Raw genomic sequence first — 27824 nt, forward strand, 5'->3', positions numbered from 1 at the left:
GGTTTTACCCGCAGTGCTCCGCTCCTGTTGGTCTTAGTGTGATGATATGATATATAGCCTATAGCCTTATTCGATAAATGGGCTATTTAAAACTGAAATAATTTTTCAAATCGGACCAGTAGTTCTTGAGATTAGCGCGTTCAAACAAACAAACTCTTCAGCTCTATAATATTATTTTCGTGGTATGACAAACTTATTTTATGGTAAAAACCTAATGAGATACGGAATTATAATACATATTATATATAGCTTGCTGCTTGATAAATATGCTTTGTGACATTTAAAATTATCACCTAAACATATTTAAATTAGTTACATTAATTTCTGTTCACCATTAGCTATATTATTTTTGTTAATAATTGCTTGTTTTGAGACGTTCAAATTAAACAAAAACAGTTTTTTAATCACGGAGTACCTACTCCGTACACGGTACCGTACGGTACATTCAAAAGCAGTATTTATTTTTTAATAAATTTGAAACCAAAAAGATGCGACGGTGGGTTGCTACTTGCTAGTGTAAAAAATTCGTGGGCGCGACGCAATCAAGCAAAGAATGGGATGAAAGTGCTCAGAATTTAAATAAGAATGTATCCGATATTGAAAATTTATTTTATAAGATGTTGACGAGTATACCTACTTATTACATTTTTTATGTTTCATTATTTACCCGTAGGTATGTTTTTTTATAATAATTCTAAGTTATACATGGTTATACCTATCTACCCACGCTTTTGAATTTTATGCTTGCTACCATCTTGCTACTTACCTAGTAGGAATCTATATGAAAAAAAATCTAACTAGGTACACCGCAGCTTAGTCAACTTAGTTGAAGAATTAAAACTGCCATTTGTACCTACTTATAATATCATATCTAATAAATATTAGGTATTTACATTAATTACATACAAGCTTTTGTCCTATAAATAAAATAGCTTTACATGATTCTCCATTCAGCGGGAACGCCGACAATCCAAAACATTAATCGTCGAAAAGCTTTGATTGAAAGTAAATGATAATAAGGTAAACACTATAATGACAATCATTACCGTGCTCGGTTAAGCTCAATGACGTTAAATGAGCAAAACCACAAAATGCTAAAATGGCGCTGGCCGCTTCACCATTATATTGATTTCGACGCCATTAAAACGGGCCGGAAATTAAAAAGAAATAAAAACATATTGCTTTCCCGCGCGCGCCGAACTTCACCCAATTTGTACCTACATGTTACGTTCGATTTTTGAATACACAAAAAACGAGTAAAAACTTTTTGCCGCTCAAACTATTTCCACCTCTACTGTGAGTGAGTAAAACCTGAATTCGTTCGATGAAATTTTTCACAAATGTCGTCACAATATTGCTGTTAAGCACGGAATATAGGGAAGGTAGATTTTATTTGGCATGCCATTATTGTCAGGGTAATATGATTATTATATTATCGGGCGATAAACGAACATAAAAAAGATATAGGCGGCGAGGCAATCATCTCGGGTGGGGATTACGAGCTTATTACAATGTTTCGAGGTATTATCGAGCATGTTCGTGGCTAATTAGATTTGTGACGTGGACTGGGAGCATAAATCACTTAATACGACTATGACAATATATAGCTGAGATCACTAAGCCTACATTTTCATGGGGAAGGAAGGAAAATTTTAGAAGTTAATCGGGAAAAAAAATACAATTTGACTTTCAAAATACCTAGGTAGGTATAGGTACATAGGTAGGTAATTATATAAAACTCTCGAAGAAGCTTATTTAAAGTTTCTAGTAGGTACCTACTTAATATTTGATTGATATAAATAAGTAGGTATCCAGCTATTAGCTTTAAAGAAAAATTGTACCTTGATATCTTGGGGGAATTCCTGTACAGAATAGATATACCTACCTACCTATGTACAATCTAGCGGCCGTGTTATTACGGTGTTAACATGAGAATTAGTCAGCTCTCTGTAATGTACCTATTGAGTATTTAAAATTAAAATTAGATAAAAAAAGTTTTCAAACCCCTATTGAAATTTATACAAATAAATTTGTAATTGTTAGCTCTATTAGTTAGTTCTTTAAAGAAACGAATCTTCAATGGCGGCGCTTATCATTCCCTCTCGCTCACACACGGCCGTACGGTATGCAAAAAAAAAATGGAAAAATAAAATCACTAAAATGTATTTGATTTTCCCTATAATAGCTTTTATCATAAATTTACAATGACAATTATGCATTTGCGAAAGTAAATAATGTTTTATTGGAATTTGACAAAATATGTTCTTTGGGAAAAGTTGTTCAGTTTTATGGGCTTATTACAAGTATTATGGGGATTTTATTACATTATGTATACGTAAATATGATAATTCATATAAATACACAAATACAATAACAAAAAAGTTTGTCAACAAACAATTTGAAATAATTAATAAAATAATTATCAATTTACGTTATTTTTATTTTCTTTTTTGATGATCCTACCATCTGTCAAAGTCAGCTTTGGCCGCCATTGAAGATTCGTTTCTTTATTGAACTGACTAATACTAGCTATAGTCTGTCCACTATAAGAATTGCTTTTTGACAGCTCGACGGGTGATACCAGAAGTGATGTTCAAAAGATTATCGATTGTGATACCATTTCAATTATAAATTAAAAATATTATCATAAATCGAATCAGGTACGTAAATAATAATTACAACGTAAACGTACTAATAAGATATGTAATAATAAGACCACATATCTATGCATTGTATGTTAAAACTAAACTAAACTAATATTTTATTATTTATTGGTTTCTATCTTACAATTTGGTTGTCTTTACGTTTAAATTATATAACATAATAGAAGAGTTTTTCTGCATCGGATATATTTTACAGAGTATTTCTATCGATTATTATAATCTATCGACCCATCATTGAATAATTCTGTGTAGACATCACTAAGTGGGCGGGACCTGTCCATGAAGAACGATAATTATTTGTATGACATTTTAACATAGACAATACAATCCTTCATAGGCGTGAAGCTGTCAAAAAGCAAATAATATAATGGACAGAGTATAGCTACTAGTTATTATTCTGTGGCTCTACAATGCGCATTGGTTTTTAGAAGTTCAATAATTATAAGATGAATATTTATCTAAACATTAAGGTACTTTGTATATTTCATACCTATTTATTAAAATAGTACCTAATGCAGTCTTCTGGTCGCTGATAAAATAAACGTTAGATTTTTTTTTCCACCAAATTCTCTACACTGAATCAGGGCCCTTTTTGCAACTACATACCTACATCCTACCTACTTACAATTAACAAAGTAAGCTTCTTTACTCAAGTTTTAAATTATTTTAAAATTTTATAAAAAAAATTTTACAAATAAATGTTATAATCCATAGGTACTAATATTATAAAATATGCGAAAGTAACTCTGTCTGTCTGTCTGTTACTCAATCACGCCTGAACTACTGAATCAATTTGCATGAAATTTGGTATAGATATATTTTGATACCCGAGAAAGGACATAGGATAGGTTTTATCCCGGAAATCCTACGGGAACGGGTTTTTCTCTGAAAACGCGGGCGAAGCCGCTGGCGGAAAGCTATAAGTATGTAATATATTAGACCTGAAAATAACTTACGATAGACCAAACTAAGCATTTCAATTTGAATCTGTAGAAAAAATAGAGATAGCAAACAGCAGTCAGCATCATGAAATCCTTATCTTTCTAGTTTCTATGTCAACTTTGTGTTTTTTTTAAGATTACCTAGATATCTTTTATGCTTATAGGTATAAAGTAAATAGAGTTCTGATTTTTAAATCCTAGCATGCCTCCCTTTAAGTACCTACTTAAACATGAATTTGCATAACTTTTGGATCCAGTGAATATACACAATTCGGGCAATTCCTCTTATTTATTCCTATTCCAACCATAACCAAAAATATCTATAACTCTATGAATTATAGTAATAGTTCTACATAGAGAAGCTTGTTCAGCGCGTTATCATCTACTTAATTACGAATACCTAATCCATAACAATAAGCTACAACTTATAAAAGTCCAATAAAACGGTTGATAGTATATCGTTCGACACATTGGCGGCAATACTTGAACTACACGTAAAATACATTAGCCGTGATAATGCCGTTAATGGACGCCAAATATTTGCACATCACTAGTATTGATAACGCGGACGAAATTAAAAGTAATTTTATCTTAATGGTTCGATTCCATACGCCCGAATGATGGATTTATTGTTTTGTAATGTTTACTAAATTTACTCAATTGAGATATGTATCTAGTTATTATGTACTTACTGTTTAGGTATTGCGAATATATCATTCTAATAATGTTTATTTCTTACCTATGCAGTTAAAAACACATTAATTTTTATTAATCAAGTCATTAAATATACATATTTAATATTTTAGTGCTTGATTATTAAAACACCTACTTATTTATTTTAATTGGACACAAACATTATAATGTATAATGAATATTATTGTAAAACATATACGATTTAATTTTATTGCGTAGGTACATATTATAGGTATTTTTTTATTTCATTGCACACCTACATTTCCTTATATTCCTTGCCGTTAACGCCACCTAGTGGGGAATAGCGTTATTTGTTATCCAATGCAGTCACAACTCACGGATGAATGAAGCACCTTGATAATAGTACGAAGTACATAATATATTCGATAGATGTCGCTGCACTAAAACCGAAGGTCAATGATTTCTCTTGTGGCTATGTTCACAGCAGTTCTTGTTGACTGTTGTATTTGTACATTCGTTTTTTTGTCGAGAGCCAGACTCTTGTCGACAAAATTGTATTGGAACAATAGAAGTGAATTAATTTTTATTAATTTCGATTAAACTGTGTGTGCACCTGTATCAAGAGAGACTGAAGCAAAGTAGTGTGATACTTTAATTTAATTTTTCTTTGTGTAAACTTATACTTGGGTAATTAAATAAAAAAAATAAACGTATTGAAGTGTAAAGTGTGACAGTATAAACTTTCTCGTATTATCAATTTCGCGGTATTCGGCGGACGAATTCATAGAAAATGAGTTGACCAAACCTTTAATCAACTATTTCTTGCCATAGTTCAAAGAAAATAACGGAAATCATGACTACAGACAGATTTCACAAGTAAGTACATAATATTATTAACATGAATGGTGAAAATGTTTATCTTTTGTAATAGTTCGATAAGATTATGATTGATAATAATACCTATTGACTGCTAATCCCCATTTAGTACGTAGTATGTTTTACAAATAACTATTCATTTCATGATCTGATTAAAATGCAATTTCTTCTAAATTCTAAACCCTATATAGGTTTGTGCAGAATTTATGAACATTGCTGAACTTCAGTCACGTAGGTACCTATAACAGGTTTAAGTATGTATGTAGAATATACGTGCATAAGCTTTAAATGTACTTGGCACTTAATCCTGGATGTGGTTGTACCTACTAGGTACATAAAAATATACCAAACAATTATATACCTACCTACCTAACATTCTCTATACTGTGCTACTAGTAACCTACCTACCTACTTACAGTGGATTAACAAACCGTATCCAACTTATTATAAGAAAATATTTGTAAGAGAAATAATTTGAGAGCAATCCATTAGTTAAGCAGAAATTAATATAAATATTGTAAAAAATTAGGCATTGTAATTTTTACCTTTCTTATCGATCAAACAATATTTATAATCTAATTAAGTAAGTAAAAGTAGGTACGATATTATAAGAATCCGCTAAAAAAATGGAAGCGGTTTGAATAACGCAAGTCGCAACATAGAGGGAATCTTGTGTTCGTTCTCATACATCCTACCTAGGTAGGTACCTACCTACCTAACTTGCAATTACTTATTATAGTCTAGTTAAATCGCAAAAACCGTATAGGTACCTATGTACGGGTACCTATTTACAATCAGTATGAGAAAAGCAAACGCTGTACCGTAACGAAGAACGTGCTTTATGTACAAATCCTACTTATCAGAAAAAAAACTATAGAACGAGACTTAGGTTACATACCTACCTACCTACCTATTTCTTTCATAAAGAAAGCTCAAATCTGAAATCAGGTAGAAATGGCAATAGGTTATAACAGCTTATAGGTATCTCTTTATATCCAGTCATCTCAGTTAAAAATGAGTTTCTAGCTAGGTTATCACGGAATAATATTTAATCTTGTGATTAGGCTACATAGATTTTGCGATTTCGAGATAACACGATAGTGTAAATAATTAGACTGAAAATCATGATTCATACATAATTGACACGTATACTTAAAGACATCATTAATTTCAACACAAATACAAGAAATGGGACTTTGAGTTGTTTGTAGTCCACCAAAAAATTTATATCTCAGTACAAACACCGCGTTGCGCGCCTTCCAAAGTTTTTGAGTTGAAAAACAACAACAAAAAGTTGAATCCAGAATTTCATGGAAAATATGTACTCAGGTTTTAAAATATGGCAGACTTATTCCGTGCCAAACTACATCTAGATCCATTCCTAGTGAAAGTAAAACAAACACCCTGAAAAATGTATTTGGGACAATGAATTCGCTTACCGTTACACCAAAATACGTTACATTTAAAATATTGATTTGTTCAAAACAAAATAGTTTCATTAAGTTTAGAAATACGATATGGCCATGCCCACCGGTGATATCGCATTTCTATAAGTAACCGGCTCTCGACTTCCGTGGCTTCGCAAAAAACCTACTCATTAGAACTAGTAGTACTAATAAAGAAACTCGTGTAGTTACAAATAACAATGGAAAGCTGCAAGGAAAATTGTAAAAGTTGTAGAAGAATCAAGAACTTGTTGTATTATCAGTTGTTTAAATGATAACATACCTACCTAATTTATAATACACTGATTACAAGCACGATTCTGATAACATTTCGCGTTATTCGCATTCGTGAAATCTCATCATTAGAAAATCCTAACTTCTGTATAGACTATTCCCTGTATAAACGAAGCATAAAAAACTGACTTCAGAAATCATACCTACCATGGCTATGAAATCAAGAAATCAAATCTTCAAGAGAAAGAAAAAATGACACATCAAAAAAGCCCATGCTTTGTAAATGATCTTTAGGTGTCTTTATATCTATTACTACTTGTACAACCTCTACTATTCTGCTAGTCTTATTTCATTGTTATATATTTAAATCGTATACTAATAGAACCAAGGGAAAGGGATATAAACGCACTCACTAATTGACTTAAGGCTTAATTAAGTAGATACTTTCTTTATGTTGTTTATCGGTTTCGTAACAAAACCTCTATCTATTTAATTATATACCTACGTATCTTCCTATTATGCAAGTTGCAATTATTTTTCTAGGTGCATTTGTATGGTTAATTTAGTGCTAAAATAGGTAGGTATATAGGTAGTATAAACTATAAAGGTAGCAGATTTAAGGCAGTGTAGATTACACTATATTTATATGTGTTTATATCGAGAAAATAAATAAAATTCATATTTATACAAGCAGTCAATGTTACATCGATATAACAAAAACAAGCCATCAGCAATATGAATAAAAACTTCATGTGTACTTTTTAATCATTTGCATTTACCTACCATGGCAGCCACAGTAACGAACACCTGGTAAGTAAATCGATAAACAAACACGAGTTCTAACTTCGGTTCTATTGCATCAGGCGAATGATTGGAATTGCCTGTAACAACCCTCATGTGCGAGCGTAGGCGAAGCGTGAAGGTGCAGGGAGTAATTGAAAATACGGGCATATGCATTACATCGACTGACTAGTTCTGTCACAGGTGATAGAGTCTCTTCCTATAGCCTGTAGTTTTATATTATCAGTGGTCTGAAGATAAGGATATACCTATGGGAACTATGGCTTCAGTTGGTATACCAGTGTGCTAGTGTATGCCAATTCCTGCATAATCGATGAGGATGTAAAGCATCAAAATTATTTAACTATTTAAATGTGTCAAGCTGTAAAATTATGAATAAGCGTTTTTCCTTTCCCAAAAACATATTTTAACAAAAAAGTTTCTGATCAATTCAAATCTTTGGGTATGGAAAGCTGGCCTGGATCATTTCTCATTTTATGAAGGTCGAGCGCGTATTTTTTCCCGTCACACGCTATAGTCTAAGATCCCACCGCAGGATCAGTGCGTTCATCGGTTTTTTGCTGAAAACCGAATTTTTATGTATATTTATAATTAGGAGAATATATATCGACTAGGTATTTATTATCATATATGGTTGCCTAATTAAATCCGGCCGCAAATAAGGGTTGCCGGTTGTTAAAGATGTTGAATATTTAAGGTTGAGTGTAAACATGCTTGCAGCCAAATTTTGACTGGCAACCTAGTCGATATATATTCTCCTAATTATAAATACATATATGTAGTTACATAAAAATTCGGTTTTCAGCAAAAAACCGATGAATGCACTAATCCTATATTTATAATTTTTATAAGCCAGCAACCCTTATTTGCGGCCGGATTTAATTAGGCAACCATATATGATAATAAATAGAAAAAAATTAGCTTTAATTTGATATATGATTCATAAATGTGCGTTATGAACGTAAAAATAAATCGAAATCATACACAGACATAGATAGACTACGCAAGTACCGCGATCTGTATGAAAACCAAGCGTGTCATATTTTTTGTACTGACCTTGACGCGTTATGACGTCACGAGCGCTTTTTAGTGATGGTAATTTCATTTTACGCTAAATCGATTAGGCCGCCACTCGCGCGGCGATTCTAGTATCGTCCTATCCCATCGAAGTAAATCGAAAGAAATCAGATCAAACTAGATCTATGTCTAAGAGGTAATTAAATAAATGATTCGTAATCGATTACTAAATCGATTCAAGACAGAAAAATGATAATTACCATAGACAGAGGAATGATAAAATAAATTTATAAACCTTTTAATATTCTAACAAGTAAACTAATGTGTTTTAGCTTTTTCTTACATATGCCCATTGAGTTACCGTGTACTACGTACTAGAGAGGCCATCGAAAGAAAGTAATGAAACTGTCAATCAATCAATCTTTATGTCCCGTTGCATCAATCCATTTTTCTTTTATGTTCGGGTTACTTGGAAAACTGAAAAAACAAACATAGTCTAAGCAATAAGGAGTTTTCTTAAAAAACTCCCAAGATGACACTTTAACTAATGGCGTCCATGTCATAATATTTATTTTTAGTACCTTTGTATTAAAATACTTAAAAGTTCTAGGTCAAGTCGTATTAAATGACAAAAAAAATCTATGCCTTTTTTTCTGAAAAATTGCTCCTTCAAATTATCATTTTTCTGTTCGATTATAAAATCGATTAGAATCGAGAACTGTTGCATCAAATGAACATCACTAACCACAAAATTGGACAGAAAAATGAGAACAGAAAAATGAGAAGACGCTATTCATTGCTTGTTATCATACGACGCGATCTTTACCGTGCCAAGTAAAAGCCGCAATGTATTCCGAATCATTTCGTATGATTTGGTATCCGTGTTTGTCACGATCGTTTTCCACCGATATTCTTTATTTGATTTTAAAATAAATAGTGCATATTCTGATTAGAAAATTACTTACCGGTGGAATGAAACATCTATGCTAACTCGGCCACTCACAGCTGTGGAGTTTCTACAGTTTATAACGGCGCAATTCGGCATTTTACTTTATTCAGCTTCACGTCTTTCCTTGGCGAACTGCAAGCGCGGACTGAGTGTAGGCCAGCGTCAAGTAAGTTTCATAATCTTAGTTTGGACACGGGAAGTACATACACTCGCTTAGTCTATCTTGATACATGTCTGTGAAATCATACCTGTTTGCACCAGGCTGCCAAGATGTTGCGGCCAGGTGAAAAGCGGCAACCGTGATTTTTTAGAATTTTTATATCATTTGACGTGATGTAGACTACATTTTATTCAAAAAACAAGTAAACGAATTTTTTTCCCAAAAATCGATTAGAAAAATTTTAATTAAACATGCTTGCGGCCAAATTTTGACTCGCAACCTAGTCGATATACAGGGTGTCCCAAAAAGTAGTGATGAACGGAAGCTGGGAGGTAGAGGACCTAGAGAGCTATCCGAATCACCCCCATGTATGTTATGCGATTTTTCGTATTTTCGGAGTTATGACATTTTTTTCAATTTTTCATCTATCGCTGAGTACGATGAGATTTTTATTTATGGTGACGTGACTTATTGCGCTAGATGCTTGATTTTTTTTTGTGTGGTAAGCTGAAAGATAGGCCAATTCAGTATGGTAACATTTACTATCGTTAGATCTTCGAATGGAATAAAAAAAGAATTAAATGCCAAGAAAGATAAAATTACCCAGTATGTTCACAACTTCAAGGGCCCATAAAAAAATAAAATCACATAAAAAAAGTTTTCCATTTGGCTTTTAAAAACTCGCTCTATCTATCAGGTAGCTACCCTAAAAATTTCATTTTATTATTCAGAAGGCTTCAATCGAAAAATTGAAATCTAAATGTGGTAAGTGCAAAAATTTTATTAACATGATGATCATTAAAACCAAATTAAAACCCATAAATAGGTGTTTAATTACCAGAAATTTTTAAAATAACCCCGCTGTTGCTCAATGCAAGTGCGACATCACCGTAAAAAGTTGTCTTTTAAATGTCTGAATGCCCTTTTATCATTTTTAATGGTTTCTTCTGCTACTATGAATTTCCGGGTTATTTCGTCCAAATTGTAGCATTCTCTCAAGTAGCCGAGGTCTTTTTAGTATCCCCATTGAAACAAATCAATGGGGTTTAGGTCGAGGGACCGTGCAGGCCAGGCTTTAAGGCAGGCGTCACCAGCGCATGCGCAGGCTGCAACGACCAATCCATCTTTCAGGGTATCTTTGCCCTTTAGCCTGGCCTCGACGGTCCCCGGACATAAACCCTATTGATTTTTTTCCGTGGGGATACTACAAAGACGAGAGACTGCCACAATTTGAACGAAATAACCTGGAAATTCATAGTAGCAGAAGAAACCATTAAAAATGATAAAAGGGCATTCAGACATTTAAAAGACAACTTTTTACGGTGATGTCGCACTTGCACTGAGCAATAGCGGGGTCATTTTAAAAATTTCTGGTAATTAAACACCTTGTTATTGGTTTTAATTTGTTTTTATTAATCATCATGTTAATTCAATTTTTGCACTTACCTCATTTAGATTTCAATTTTTCGATTGAAGCCTTCTGAATAATAAAATGAAATTTTCAGGGTAGCTACCTGATAGATAGAGCAAGTTTTTAAAAGCCAAATGGAAAACTTTTTTTATGTGATTTTATTTTTTTACGGGCCCTTGAAGTGGAGAACATACTGGGTAATTTTATCTTTCTTGGCATTTTAATTCTTTTTTTTATTCCATTCAAAGATCTAACGATAGTAAATGTTACCATACTGAATTGGCCTATCTTTCAGCTTAGCACACAAAAAAAATCAAGCACCTTCCGCAATAATTGACGTCACCATGAGTGAAAATATCACCGTACTCGGCGATAGGTGAAAAATTGAAAAAAACGTCATAACTCCGAAAATACGAAAAATCGCATAACATACATGGGGGTGATTCGGATAGCCCTTTAGGTCCTCTACCTCCCAGCTTCCGTTCATCACTACTTTTTGGGACACCCTGTATATTCTCCTAATTATAAATATATGTTATAGGCAAACTCCGAAGCTCCGGCGCTCCTAGGTTGGACTGGTCAATCCTCAGGTCAGTCTGAATGACTTAGTCAAAGCCCAAACAAATGTAAATTTTCGGCCTTTGACTAAACAATTTTCGTCAAACCTGGGAGAGACTAATTTGGTCAGGCAAACGTCAAAACACAATTTTATTAAATCGGGGTTTGACGAGTCAAACTCCGATATAGGTATGAAGTGTCTTATCTTCGTATATTTGGAAGCATTTTATCATTTAAGCAGCTTTCAAGTCTTAAGAACCGCTTAACTCTGCCAGTTCTGACACCTGATTGGTCAGCTTACGTGATTTTCACTTTTATATTTGAGATGCTTTGAGAGAATGCCGTGTGGCATTAGGCCCGCCTTTTGTACGATGTGCAATAAAGTATAAAATAAATAAATAAATGCTTTGGAATATACGGAGGTTAGTTTGTATAAGATTAAGTATAAAAAAATAACATTTTTAAAATTTTGATGTTTATTGTTTTAATAATTTCTTAAGTAATTAAAGTGACAAATTAATCATTTTTCTGACATGGTGAGGCATTAATGTTAATTGTTTTAATAATTTCTTAGGTAATTAAAATGAAAAATTAATCTTTATTCTGGCATGGTGAGGCATTATGACATTTAGAATTGCACAATACATTAGACCTTTTACATTTGCATAATTTTGAAGAGCATTTTTTATTGCAGTGGCATTTTATAAAGCCTTGGCCACCAAATTTTGAATTATGAACATTATGAACCTGTTTAAACATGTTCAGATCAACGTTTGACCGAGAATTGCAGTCGCTTCTAGGATTGACTAGGCCAAAACCGAAACAGAATAATTTACTTTCGACGTTTGACTGAAAAGTTAGGAGCTCCTGGGTTTGACTAAAAATACTTCAGGCAAAGGGCGAAATTGAAATGTATTTCGGGGATTGCCTGATGGCTTTGGCCAAACCTAGGATAAACCAGTCCTTCCGCGAAGAGACTGTGTATCGGACTTTGACTATAACATGTACATAAAAATTCGGTTTTCAGCAAAAAAACCGATGAACGCACTGATCCTGCAGCCGGATCTCGTACTACTACGAATACAAGCGTTATAAATTCGCAGGTTATACGATGCTTATTAATAAAATATATTAAAATAGTAAAGTATTAAAATATTCTACTATCATTTTGAGCGATGCATCAACATATTTTATAATAAATATATTACTAATTTCCGAAAGATCCATTTTATTCGTGATCTACTTGTTAAAAGTTAAGATATATATCCACACTAACTAAATAACATACTAGGCTAACTGCTTATTTTCATAGCAAAAAAAACCGTTATAATGTATTATTATTCATTTGTATAAAGTAGAATGAATTTTATAAATAGACGCAAGAGATATGAAGATAGAAAGTGTTAAAATTGTATGTTAAAACTAACTTGAGCTAATACTAATAAATACATATCGTAAAAATTTTGTTAAACAAGACCGTGATAAAATATTATTTATAACAGAATTATACTTTTATTTTCCTTCATTTTATTTTTAATAAATAAGTTTTCAATTCGAAAAAATGGAAAGCATATTCAGTAAGTTTCTAGTACAGGTAATTGTGAAATTCAAGCCATGAACACAAAGAGAAATTTTATACATTTAAAAACCAACATTTTAATTTGAAATAGTTAGAGAAGGTTTTATGTTCACTAGGCCAAGTTTACATCATTTCAAATAAGTCTTTAACTTAGGGCTCAAACCAATCTTGCTATTTACATAGTACCTGCTCATTATTGTAATATCGTTAGTACCTGCATTATGTATATATATAAAATGTACTTGTGTCGCGGTGTTTGAACTTCTCCGAAACGGCTTGATGAAAGATTCATGAAATTTTGTATAAAAATAAGTCTTAAGAGTTGGACAACATCTATTACATACAACAACATAGATAAGAGTGTGGCAGAACATCGTTTTCCAGGACAGCTACTAGGACTATTAATTTATACAGACGAACTAATTTGCTTATCTAATTCTCTCCAGACAAACAAATAATTTGCATAAAATTAAATTAAATCTAATATAAGCTATATTATAAACTAGCGACCCGCCCGTGGCTTCGCCGGCTTTGTCTAAAACCTAATAAATTATATACCGAGAATCACTCTATCTATTTAAAAAAACGCATCAAAATCGCTGCGTAGTTTTAAAGATTCAAGCATACATAGGAATATAAGGACAGAAAGCGACTTTGTTTTATTCTATGTAGTGATAATGGAGCAGCATATTTCACAGGCTACGGAAGGCTGTAGGAGACACGGTTGACGTGACGCCAAAATGGTTCAACGGCCTACGTGACGTTATTTCACCTTATTTACGTATTTTATTTTAATAATAGCATATATTTTTTCCTTCTACCTTTTCCAGTGTTATATTTTTAATTTTACTTACCTAAATGCGTTTATTTTAATCACTTATTATATGAATATTAAAAATAACTTTAATTTATTCTAGCGATATTGAATTTGACCCAATTGTATGAGATGCCTTTACTCAAAAGATATCTACTAAATAAGTTCATATATCAAAAGTAAATACATAATATAAAGGAAGACTAAAATATAATTAGAGAACAAAAATCACTTAGACCATATTACAGGATTAGTATTTAAAGACAATGATACAGGGAGTTCAAAAACTCCTAACAAAAGGTGAATGCCCAAGGCCAGTATTTTATGTGATTTCAATAACTATCCAAACGCATACTTCCGCAAAGCAAATAAAACTATTGTATCTGATCTAGATATAGATCTATTTAACACCTAAATAAATGACAAATATTTATTTATTTATTATTATATTTAATTTACTACATCGTTCATAAAAAATACGTATAAAAGATCTAACTGGTAGCATATTATGGTCTGAGGGACTGAGGACTGTATCACAGAACTGACTTTTTAAACTTTATATTATGGTAATTAAATTGAATTATTTATCAAGACCACATTCTGTTGAATACAATGTGAACCTTTCAATTCCATTATTCTCCAATTAGCCGTTTAAGTAGTTTATTGACACACGCGTTCAGAACAATTACATAGAAATATTTTGGAAATGTATTTCAATGTACTGTTACTTGGATAGAAACAGAATAATCACATTCCATCAATACAACACGCTGACTGACAGGAAATGCATAATTATTGTATCTATAGTATTGAAATGTAAATTCAGTTGTTACTTACAGGCTAACATTAATCTCTAGTCTCTACATACCTACGTCTAGTCTTAATTTACTCGATTTCATAACATTCACACGGAGTCAGTGTCGGTTCATTTGTAAATGAATCGTCGAGTCCAATTCACATGGCTAGTGAAAGTCATTATTGTTAACACATTCCATGCTTCACTTTTCATAAACGCTTCCGGAGTAAAACCTTGTGTTATGGTCATTATATGTGACCGGGTTAATGTTGTAAAATGGTATAAATAGTTTGTAGGAACTTATTTCATTTGGTGACACGGATTATTTTGGTACTTCTTTGATGAATTAATATTATCGTGAAGTACGCTTTTTTGTTGTTAATAATGCTCAATGATGTGGACGCTTCAGTCCTGAAGAAATAGATAGAGTAGAAGTTAGAACATTTCGATTTATCAAAAGTCGTTAGAGTACCAGCCTTCTACATATGATAATAGTTAGATCTATTCTGAATAAACCTACTTCTTCTAAGTTCTATCTACCATCTTCAAATCAGATTCGATTTTAAAGTAATACTGCATATACTTTCTTGCGTTCCTTCTTCATATTATATCTTTCTCTATGCTTACAGTCTAAAATTCAATGTTAAATTATATAGGTAAGTTTTTAAATTAAGTCATTTACGTAGTCATTACGAGTTTTGGATATATATTATTATTATGAGTTTATTATATGTATTTATACTTTATAGTTTACGATGTCAGTTTCATTGAGTTACATGTACTACGTACGTAATAATACCTCAATGGTCAGTTTTTAGAATTTTCTGGAAACTGTTGACATCTACGAAAGTGTACCAAATAGACAAATAGTTAACGTTATGTTTATAACATGTTGGCTAATAATTAAAAAGCTTATACTATTATACTAATTCCTCACTTCCTCACGTCTCTGCACAAATAGCGACTATCTCTTACGTAAATTGTAACAAGTCGTAATATGTAACCGAGTGTGTAAACAGCTTTTAACGACGGTGAAATTGGCACTCAGTGGGTATTAGCCCGAGCTTATAGTTTATGTAATGTTCACCATTGTTGGTGTGATCTGACGTGGAATTAATGACATATACCTACCAGTTTTAGATGTAAAGATGGGAAAGTGGAATATTTGACGATTCAGTGACTGAACAGCCTGGCATTGAAATACGATAAACAATTTTATAACAAACTGTATACAGTATAGGATTTAAAATAGAAAATCATTTATGCTGAGAAAATATATATGCACCTTAAGTGTGCATACTGTGCATATAAAGTGGAACCTAAATATTCATGATACTTTTTCATGTGAAACTATTGTAAACAATGTTAACTAGAAGCTATGCTATCCTGTCTTGTGCATCAACTTCATCAATGCATATGTCCTAAATTTACAACCCATTCTTTTGACAGACTACATCGACTCAACCGAGGAAAAATTACCAGTTACAGTTACGAATTCTTGTAACTTTTAAACCCATTATTTTGAGTTGTAATATGTATAAAGATCATCAGCTCGACCGAATTTACCAATAAAGTAATCAATTATTTATACAACTTTTAACGTCTCTTTTTTTACTTTTCAGGGCAGCCAAGGATGGTCTGCTAGAGGTGTTACGGGAAGCGACCAGAAAAGAATGCAACAACAAAGACGAATCGGGAATGACCCCTACACTATGGGCGGCTTTCGAGGGTCACATAGAGGCGCTACGGTTACTCTGTGGAAGAGGGTAAAGTATACTTCTGAATGAATATGCTGGGACATAGTTTGAATAGAATTGGAGTGTATATTCATGGGTTATAAAAAAAATGAAAAGCGGGTTAATTCAGAGTAGTTTACCAATGCAAAGATAGACAAAAAAGTTCAGAAGCAATATTTAATCAACTAATTTCAAAGTTCATACTGTTTCGTTACCATCTTGAATATAAAATATTGAAAAATTAAACACAGAATAGTTGTTAAGTTTGTAACAACTATTCTGTGTTAGTAAGTATATATATACCGAAGTTTGTAAATACTTTTCCATGTAGATTGTTTGCTTTGCCTCTATAATTTTAATAAACTGTGGCTTACTATATCTCGCTTATAATAAATAATGTCATAGATTGGCAAACCAATATTGCCTATCTGAAAAGACTAACAATATAACAGTTAATGTCAAGGCGTACCTGATAATTTTAATTGTTTTATTTGTACTATTAAGTATTAAATATTATCAATTAGACAATCGGCATAAAAGATAATTTCTAGAAGTTTTATAGTGTTTACGTAGATGCCAATTAATGTATGTTATATGTATTTAATACTAGGATTATTTTTATCTTTAAAATATTTCATCGTATTTGTTGCAAAAGCAATGATAGTGTTGGATTTAATAAACTGTTAATAATTATTGGTATTCATCTATTAAAGCCAAAGTTATAACAAAAGCATTATTTCTTTATTAACCTAAAATATTATGTTCAAATAATGCAAAACAACCAATAACTTATTTAATACATGGTTTTCCTATTCATGGTTTAAAAAATTTGCTCCAATTTCCAATACAATAACTTATGTATAACTATACTATACAATAACTTATGTATAATTTTTGAAATTATGTATAACTGCTATTGCCCCTCATATTAGCCATCTTGCAAACTTGTGTTTCAGGCAGGGCGTCTTTCCACTATTCTTAAAAAAATCAATTGTTACCCCCGTGCACAAGGGTGGGGATAGGGACGATATCAATAATTATCGGCCAATCTCAGTTTTACCTGCTTTATCTAAAGTTATTGAGAGACTCTTAAATAATAGATTGTTAAACTTCTTTGAAAAAAACTGTATACTCTCGAATTCACAGTACGGATTTAGACATGGGTTATCCACTGAAGATGCAGTTTTGGCTCTCACATCTTCAATCATAGACCAACTTGACCTAGGAAATAAATGTTTAACTGTCTTTCTGGACCTAAAAAAGGCCTTCGATACCGTCTCTTTTCCCACTCTTGTTCACAAATTAGAGCGTGTAGGAATTCGGGGAACACCTCTTAAATTGTTAAAGGATTATTTATTAAACCGCACCCAAAGAGTTAAAATTGATAATCAAGTGAGTCGGGATATGGACATTACTTTTGGTGTACCCCAGGGTAGTGTCCTTGGCCCGACTCTGTTTCTAATTTACATTAACGATCTTACTAACCTTCCTATTGATGGTGGTAAAATCATTTCGTACGCAGATGACACCGCTATAGTGTTTTCTGGGCGCTCATGGAATATGGTGTACTCAATTGCTCAACTGGGTCTCTCAAAGATTTATGATTGGCTTAAATTGAATCTACTTACATTAAACATTAAAAAAACGAATTATATTTGTTTCTCAATTAACAATAGAACTCAACCTAATAATAACTTTTCTTTAAAACTTCATGAATGTAATAATATAAATAACTTGAATTGTAATTGTAATTTAATTGAAAAAGTTTCCTTTACTAAATATTTAGGCATAATTTTAGATTATCGCCTCTCTTGGTATTGCCATCTAGACTATATTAATGAAAGAACCCGAAAATTTATATGGATTTTTAAAATGTTAAGACATATAACCACTCCTGAACTCATTAACCAAATTTATAAATCTCTTGTGCAATCTGTAATTAACTATTGTATCCCTATCTGGGGTGGAGCAAATAAAACTAAACTCTTGGACGTGGAACGTGGCCATCGTTGTCTACTTAAAGTGATGTACTTTAAACCGCGAAGGTTTTCAACTTCGGAACTATATAAAATCTGCGATGTTCTAACAGTTAGACAGTTGTACATTCTTTTGGTTACTACTAAAATTCGTAAAATGGCTCCTTTTGACAAATCAACTGAAAATAGAAGGAGAAAGAAAGACGTTTTTAACACTATATGTACTAAAACAGTTTTTGCTAAACACCAATTTAAAGCAAGGTCCATCTACCTCTATAATCGTCTTAATAATATTTTGGATATTCATAGACTTAATCATCGTGATTTTAAAAAAACAGTTATTCATTATTTAAAAACACTTTCCTATGAGGATACTGAGGCGCTTTTACACTACATTATATAATATTCTGTAATAGCTTAAACATACCCAAACACACACACACACACACACACACACACTCACACACACACACACACACACACGAACGCACGCACACACACACACGCGCACACCGCCTGTTACAGAGAAGGAATTATCAGACGCCTGTGGCAGAATAGGAAATACCAAAGCCCCTGGATTAGATGGCATACCCAACGTTGCTCTAAAGCAAGCGATAAAATCTGTACCAGGAATCTTTATAGACGCCTTCAACGCTTGTCTCAAGGAAGGCTTTTTCCCCACAGTCTGGAAGAGGCAAAAATTAGTATTACTCCCGAAAGGTAATAAGCCTCCCTCTGAGGCGTCATCCTACCGCCCTCTCTGTATGTTGGATACAGTTGGAAAAATGCTGGAGAGGATAATTCACAATCGAATTGAAGAAGCAGTCGAACCCCTCTTGTCCAACTCCCAATACGGATTCCGAAAAGGCAGATCAACCTTAGATGCTATCGGACTAGTTATCGACACCGCAAGACAAGCTATTTCAGGGACGAGATGGAGAGGAGGCTCTAAGAACTATTGCCTCGTTGTAACTCTCGATATTAAAAATGCCTTCAATTCCGCAAGATGGGATGTGATAATGTCCGCTCTTTCAAACTTGAAAGTGCCAGATTACCTTAGGGATATAGTAGCTAGCTATTTTAAAAACAGGGTCCTCATATATGACACTGAAAGTGGACCTAAAGAATACAACGTCACCGGAGGAGTCCCACAAGGTTCAGTATTAGGTCCACTTCTATGGAATGTTATGTATGACGGACTGCTCAAATCGGAGATACCAAGAGAAACACAACTGGTGGCATTTGCTGATGACCTAGCAGTAGTAGTAGTAGCCAAATACTTGGAAGAACTGAATTGGGCTTTCGATAGGACCTTCCAAGTAATTAGTCAGTGGATGAAATCGGCCGGACTGCAGTTAGCTGAACACAAAACCGAGGCCGTACTTATTACTAGCAGGAAACGGATAGAAACAACCTCACTCAGAGTCGGTAATTACGAGATCGTAACGCAACCATACGTTCGCTACCTGGGAGTAATGCTGGACACACGCCTGAGCTTCAATAAGCATGCAGAACATGTCGCTACTAAAGCAGCAGTAGTTGCAACAACACTATCCCGACTAATGCCGAATATTGGAGGCCCTAAACAACAAAGGAGAAGGCTCTTAACATCGGTGACGACGTCAGTGCTCCTGTATGGCGTCCCACTTTGGTCAAATGCGCTGCAGCTGCAACAGCCTAAACGTCAAGTTGTATCGACGTACAGAGTTAGCGCACTACGCATTGCCAGCGCATTCCGCACTGTTTCTGTAGAGGCATCATGCGTCATCTCTGGAATGCTGCCAATCGAAGTCTTGACAGAAGAGCGAAAGAACCTTTACTATCGCCAGAAAAGCGGCACCGCACTCACAAAGACCGAGCTGAAAACTGAAGAAAGACGGAAGAGTTTAGAAAAGTGGCAACGGATATGGGACACCTCTACCAAGGGATGATGGACCCATCGCCTCATTCCACGGATTGAACCATGGGTCAATCGTAAGCACGGTGAGGTTAACTACTATCTGACCCAAATGCTTTCTGGTCACGGTTGCTACCGAGAATACCTACATCGGTTTAAGCATGAAGATTCTCCAGAGTGCCCCACCTGTGGACAAGACGAAAATGCAGAACATGTTTTCTTTATATGTCCAGTATACAAAGAAGCCCGAGACACCTGGGAAACAACAATGGGAAGAAAAGTATGTCCTGAGAACATAATCGGAGTGATGTTGTCAAACAAAGAATCGTGGGAAGCAACGAGCGCTTATGCAACGGAGGTTCTGAAAGACTTACGAAAGAAAGAACGGATGCGAAAAGCTTGAAGGCATAGATCATTAGTGAGAAAAGCAGCAATGCTATACGTCCCCCCGCGAAGTAAAGCCTAACGGCCATCCCGCGGGGATATGGACGGGGAGTTTTAGTCGGTATGGTCCATGAGACCATGATCGAGACCGACATACCAGGTCGCAGATCTTGACCTGAGATACTTAACAGTATTTTTTCCCTCTATAATAAAAAAAAAAAAAAAAAAAAAACACACACGCGCGCACGCACACACACACACACACACACACACACACATTCACTCACTTATACACATACATCTGCACACGTATTATATTTGTAAACTTTAGTTAAGGAAGAGCGGGTCCTCCTGACACAGGTTTTTGTAAACTTACTAGGAGGACTCATCCACTTTCTGTTTTTGAAAATTGTGTGTATGAAATAAATATATTTTTCATTTTCATTTTCATTTTCAATAACGACATCTAAATATCTTTCAGTGGTGAACCAGACAAAAGCGATTACTTCGGTAATACAGCCCTCCACCTAGCTGCAGCAAGAGGACATAAGGAATGCGTTACGTTTCTCGTGAACTTTGGTGCTAATGTGTACGCTATGGACGTGGACGGTCACACCGCTCAGGAATTAGCTGCTATCAACGGTAGAGAAGATATCTTGAGGTTCCTTGACCAGGCTACGGGGAAGCTGGAGAATAATGACAAGTAAGTACTTTTTTGTGACTTAACTATGATTTTATATACTAGCTGTAAACCGGTTTTACCCGCATTGCTCCGGTCATATTGGTCTTAGCATGATGTTAATACATAGATAGCCTTCATTATTTCTTCCATCCTTCCTCATTAAATAGAATTTCTTAATAACCAAATGCGATTAGCGCGTTGATGCAAGCAAACAAACAAACAAACTCTAACTTTACAAATAGTAATAAAAAGTACTTATAACTAGTCTGGTCATAAGTTCTGTCATTATGACCGATTTTCAAATTTTTAATGTTTACCGCAAATTTAATTTTCACGTTTGATTTTTGAATATTTTACACATTTAAAAACGAAACATTTTATAAGAACAACGTATTTGTTACAATAGAGTAGACGCAAAAAGAAGACATAGTCGCTGTTCTCGCTCTGTATCCTTGTAGTTACGCGCCAAGTACAATTTTCAGTTTGCTTAAAAATTTATAAATAACATAGAGATTTGTTGATCACCCTATAAAACGATTAAAGGAAGATTCAAGAGTAGAAAATAGGTAGAGAAGTGATCGTCCTCGTACGGTTAGGACAACGGTAGTGATTAATGCAGTATGTGCGCGAATAAGAAGAAATCCGGTCCGAAATCAAAAACAGTCGGCACCGCAGATGAGCCTTAGCAGAACCATAGGTAAAAGGATGTTTAACGAGGACCTAGGGCTACGGGTTTATTGTAGAAAAACATCGCATCTTCTTTACGCACGCTTGAAGAAGTTAAAGCTGGACAGATGTCGCGCTTTGTTTAAACGATACGCGAGAAAAATGCATCGTGAAATCCTGTTTTCAGATGAAAATTTTTTTACAGTGGAGGAATGCTGCAACAAACAGATTATCAAAATGTATGCCCACAGTAGTGAAGAAGCGTGTCTACGTGTACATGGAGTCCAACGCAGGTATCACCCCTCATCGGTGATGATTTAGCTGGGAGTGCCTTATTTTTGCCTTACAGAGGTGTTTTTCTGTGAAAAAGGTGTTGAAACAAGTGCCAATGTATACCAAAATACGGTCCTTACAAACCTCGTAAAACCTCTTTCTCAGAACATGTTAAAAATCAGCACTGGGTATTCCCACAGGACTCAGCACCTGCCCACAAAACCACGAGTACCCAAAATTGACTGGCAGCCCATCAGATTGACTTCATTCGTCACGAAGGTTGACCATCTTCTAGCCCAGACCTGAATTCTCTGGATTATAAAATCTGGCAATATTTAGAGGAGAGAACCTGCGCTAAATCCCACCCAAATTTGGCGTCACTCAAAGCATCCATTATTTAAGTAACTGCTGAAATAAACATAGACATGGTGCGTGCTGCGATAGATGTCTGGCGCGAAAGTTGAAAGCTTGTATCGCAAAAAATTTGAGGCTATTTTAAATAATTTTTATTACTAATTATTAAGTAATATGTAAGCTTAATTTCCATATATAAATCAATAGATATATAATAGTAACTTTTTGTTTATTTAATAAAACATATGTGACAAAACTTATGACCAGACTAGGTATATATTACTATGTCTATATCTAGCTTAAATAAACCTTAAAAATAATAATAATACAATTCAATCAATCAATTCCAGAAAAAAAGCGAAATCCTTCAAAGAAAAAGCGAAAAAAGACCACGAAAAGTTACAAAAGCAGTACCACAAGAGGCAAAGTAAAGCAGAAGTCATGGCTGAGAAGGAATTGAAGAAATTGACAAAAGAATGGGAAACCAACTATGGGGAGGAGGTGTCGACGATGCCGCACCGACCTAGCAATGTGTTGATGGCTTTGAAACAGAAAATGACAAGGTCTACGAGTCAAGGTAAGATTGATTAGAGATTAAAAGTATAGAACACACAAAAATAAAATACATTAAAACACTAAGATACCGTTTGTCACCAAAAGATCATCAGAATAAAATAAAAAAGAGTGTATGTGCCAAGCACACGTGTGTGTCAGAAGCGAAACTTCTTTGGCAAGATTAAAAGATACCAAAATCGTCGCCCTAATCCATTTCGTGACGGTATTGCCATGACGCGACCTTGAAATTTTCTCTCAACGCGCCAAAAGAAGTTTCACTCCACCTCAATCAATCATATCATAGTTGTATTGTATAGACATTTATTTTTGTTTTCCCTTTTCTCTTCATATACATTTTTAAATATGGAAAGTCGTTAATATTAAAACTTTTTGATTCATTTCCATTTTTCTCCCAAACTTCTCCACTCTGTGTTCTCCACCTTATAGAGTAACACCTCCTTGCTCTCATATAAATAAAAAAATCCTACGATTTCAGGTAATTTACTAGACGAGCAACCAAGACCGACGTACAGTGCTTTAGTGGGGACTGTGAATTCAGGCGCTCGAGGCAGAGGCGCGGTTTATAAGAAGGCGCTAGCTACTAAACTGAAAAATGGAACTTTAAGGAAGAGCAATGCTAATGAGGATTTTAAGGTGAATACTTTGATATAAATGTATTTTGTGTTGTGTTATTGTGTTAAACTTGGCGTAAGATATCTCTTAATTGTCTATCCGTTAACTTTTAAATATCTTTCAAACTTTCTTCAAAATGTTAAAATCAATAACTGGAAGGAACTGTTTGGGCATTTTTTTAAGTTATTTTATTGTAATCTAAAACTGCGTAATAAAGTGTTATTCTATTTACATGAAGTTTTGTTCGTAAATAAATAATAAATTCAAACAAACATGAACATCTTCCAACGCACTAATATTTTAAACGCAAATATTCAGGTCGGTGAAATGGAAGGCACAGGCCGGCGATCAGTGACGTCACTGAGCGGTGTTCGCCGTGACTCAGAAGTTATGTATGTGGGCACTTTCGGTGCGGGCCCGCAGCAGCGCGGCAACCTCGCACAGGTGTTCGACCCGGAGCCCAAGACGCTAACTCGGTGAGTTATTTGGATTTGCTAGAACTCAGCAGCGCGGCAACCTCGCGCTGAAACTATGTCTTAGAATTATGATTTTGGTTTGGAATTGTGCGTTACATGTGGAGGCACAATTGTGCGTACCCGAATCCCGATGCAGACGCTAACTCTGTGATTTTACTTGTATTTGCTGACTCTCAGCAGTGCGGCAACCTCGCACAAGTACTAGGACATTAACTAGCTGAGTTCGATACAATATGTGTATAGAATAACGTTGATGCGGGCTCGCAGCAGTGCGGCAACCTCACACTGGTGCTTTAATGTGTGAAGACAAGATGTCTTGAATAAGAAATGACTATTCTGTTAAATAAACTCTCTCGTGCATAATGAACAAACTAATATAAATAAAAGCATAAATTTAAAAATTAGAATGTTTTTACAAAATGTAAAAAATGCATAAAATTAAAACTTTAATTATTTTTTTTAATACAGATCAGCGAGTCAACCAGATTTCTTGGCTGCTCAGAACGAAGACAGCGGCATCGGTCAAGAGGTATTATTACAAGAACCCGCGAGTATCTTCGACAGACCTGGCTTTGGCAGTGTTGCATTTAGGTATGAATAAAAATAATTTATTTAACAAGCTTGATTAAATTAGCTACGTAGGTACATTTTTTAGTATTATCACAGTCTAAAAAAATATTTATAATGTGGTATTATACTGTTTTTTTTTTGTGTAATATAAATCTAATGCTTTATGCATAGGAGCAATCGATGATAAAAGTATTTCCACATATTTTTACAAAGTATTAAATTAGTATTTAATTACACATCGTTCATATATACCACTAGCTGCGTTCCGCGGTTTACCCCGTATTGCTCCGCTCCTAAGCGTGATGATATGTAACCTTCCATGTAGCCTTCCTCGATAAATGGGCTATCGAACACCGAAAAAATTTTTCAAATCGGACCAGTAGTTCCGTTCAAACAAACAAACAAACAACAGCTTTATAATATTAGTATTGATTACCAGAAAAGAATAACCGTATCGCTAATTGAACTCAACTAGCGCCTTTATCAGTAGTGAAAGATAACCTTTTCAGTTTTAAGCATGTAAAACTAGGTAATTTTTTTTCCTATAACTTTATTCTACATAATATTATAATTTAAAATATATATTTCAGGCGTTCAATAACAGCAACACTAAGTGCGTTACCGGGTGAGGACGTGTCTATAGGCTCGGCGGGTTCGCTCGCCGCACGACACGCCTACCAACCCGCTGAATGGGCTTCTACACAGTCTGGTTAGTATTAGTATTACAATAAATTATCACAAAAACAATTAAAATAATCACCACATAGTATAAAACAAAGTCGCTTTCTCTGTCCCTATTTCCCTATGTCCCTTTGTATGCCTAAATCTTTAAAACTACGCAACGGATTTTGATGCGGTTCTTTTTAAAAGATAGAGTGATTCAAGAGGAAGGTTTTAGTATATAATTTATTAGGTTTTAATTTTAAAACAAAGCGGGCGAAGCCGCGTGCGGCTAGTTTTGAATATATGTAGTTTAAAATCAAGCTCATTTTTATACAACATTTGAATTAAATCTCGTTTAAAAAAGTGGGTTACACACAAAAATACAGGTGAAGCTAATACAAGCATGTTAAAAATGCCCCAGTTTGCTTAGTTCACGCATTTAACCCGTTTCGCTTACTTCTGCACTGAATACACACACAAACAGAAAACACCCGTGTGCTTATCCGCATATCTCTACTCATATTTCTACATTCGGCACTGTTTGTGTCAAAAGTACTAATAGTTTACACATAATATAAAGTATTATAAAAAAAGACGGGTTGCACTCCGGGAGTGCCGGCAGAAGTGAAAACTTGATTATTAACGTTGAGCATGTTTGATATTTTGGAATGGTATCCGTCTTACGCTTTTTCGATCAGGTCACGTGTCCTGACGCGAGTTTAAGATTTTATACCCATTACAGAAAAAGTTCTCAACGCCGCTAAAGAAGTTTTCACTTCAAAAAATGTACTATTACTAACAAAAATACTCCATTTTACAGGCAGTTCAACAATCACGTCCGACGAAGAGGGCGAAGGTGACGAATCAGGTTACGCGTCACTCGAACGGTTCCTCACCGCTTGGGGCCTTTCTCAATACATACAAAAATTTAAAGACGAACAAATTGACTTGGACGCGCTAATGCTTCTAACTGAAAGTGACCTAAAATCCTTGGGATTACCTTTAGGACCATATAGAAAGTTGGTTACAGCTGTACAAGAAAGGAAACAAGCGCTGTCTCATCCAGGACCTATGATTGATACGGCGATATGATGTATTTGATGCTATTTTCATTGCAATTTATTGACCACAAAACAATTACCAGACTCACAATCATGTTTAAAAATTGTTTAAAGCGAAACTCTGCCTACGCGTGTAATAGGCAGAGTTTTGTAATGAATGATAAAATGAATTTTGAACATTACTACCACGTAATAAGGTGCTAATTTTGGTGAATTTTTTATACAATTTTGTCAATGAATGTTTTATACAATACCCCCGGGCACTTATTGTGATTGTGAGTCTAGTTGATAAGTATGTGAATGCAACTACTGCGTAATTCGAGAATTGTCGTTTTACATGTATGTGTACAATAGATTAAGGGTCGGTTTCACGTCTTCCTGATATTATTGTCTATGATAGCTTATTTAAAACTTTTGGAAGTATTTTCATACCGCAAAAAACAGACAGAACTTTAAAGAAGTTGTGAAAACGGCCAATAAAAGATGACTAGAATATTATGGTGCTCAATTGTTATAATACAAATAGTTGTCGATTAAAAATGAAATGACAAGTTTTAGCTCTTAATAAAATGTGTGAAATTACATTTGTATTTGAAAAGCACGAATGTTTGTGACTGCACTTTTATATTTTTGTATTTCTATGTTCGTGTTGTGATATTTTGTATTCGAAGTCATGCCTCATTGTATGTGATGTTAGTGAACCATTCCATCCATTATCGCCATATTATTATGAATTTTTGTACAAAATATATGATTTTATATAAATATTTTGTGTTGTTATTTTCTTATCTGACCTTAGACTACAATTCATACCATTAAAAACTGCCTTTCAATAAAAAGCCTAACCTAATATTCAGTAAATTAACAGCTGCAATTATAAAATTAAATTAACACCATTTGCCTCTGAAATCTATAAATAATTTGAGCATTCTTGTCTCAAATAATTAGGTTTTCTTTAACAAAGTTTGTTGCTATTTGAGTAGGAATAGAGGCCGTTACA

At 34.2% G+C, this 27824-nt stretch overlaps 1 protein-coding gene across 2 annotated transcripts; it reads left to right on the forward strand.

The window, feature by feature from the left end:
• The first annotated feature begins 4756 nt into the window (after positions 1 to 4756).
• Positions 4757 to 27591, forward strand: Sans (SAM_USH1G_HARP domain-containing protein Sans). Of its 2 annotated transcripts, none has more exons than XM_089698001.1 (9): positions 4757 to 5134; positions 16521 to 16664; positions 21373 to 21594; positions 23217 to 23443; positions 23918 to 24075; positions 24373 to 24530; positions 24999 to 25121; positions 25691 to 25809; positions 26584 to 27591. In XM_089698001.1, the coding sequence occupies exons 1-9, from the start codon at positions 5112 to 5114 to the stop codon at positions 26853 to 26855; spliced, it is 1446 nt and encodes a 481-aa protein (XP_089554127.1). In that variant the 5' UTR covers positions 4757 to 5111; the 3' UTR covers positions 26856 to 27591. The 2 variants fall into 2 exon arrangements, with proteins under 2 accessions (XP_089554127.1, XP_089554126.1); XM_089698000.1 differs by lacking the exon at positions 4757 to 5134 and adding an exon at positions 15944 to 16316.
• The last annotated feature ends 233 nt before the right edge of the window (positions 27592 to 27824 follow it).

This window comes from Colias philodice, chromosome 8 (assembly GCF_061535455.1).
Source record: "Colias philodice isolate Cphi_HAF_F1 chromosome 8, ilColPhil1 Martin Lab GWU primary, whole genome shotgun sequence".
Taxonomy (NCBI): Eukaryota; Metazoa; Arthropoda; class Insecta; order Lepidoptera; family Pieridae; genus Colias; species Colias philodice.

What these genes read in the sequence shown, in the direction of transcription:
- Sans (XM_089698000.1), top strand. Translation starts at nt 16,261, where the DNA reads ATGTTAACTAGAAGCTATGCTATCCTGTCTTGTGCATCAACTTCATCA. An exon ending in ATGCTAATGAGGATTTTAAG is followed by an intron (nt 24,076 to 24,372) that starts GTGAATACTTTG and finishes GCAAATATTCAG; the next exon opens with GTCGGTGAAATGGAAGGCAC. An exon ending in ATGGGCTTCTACACAGTCTG is followed by an intron (nt 25,810 to 26,583) that starts GTTAGTATTAGT and finishes TCCATTTTACAG; the next exon opens with GCAGTTCAACAATCACGTCC.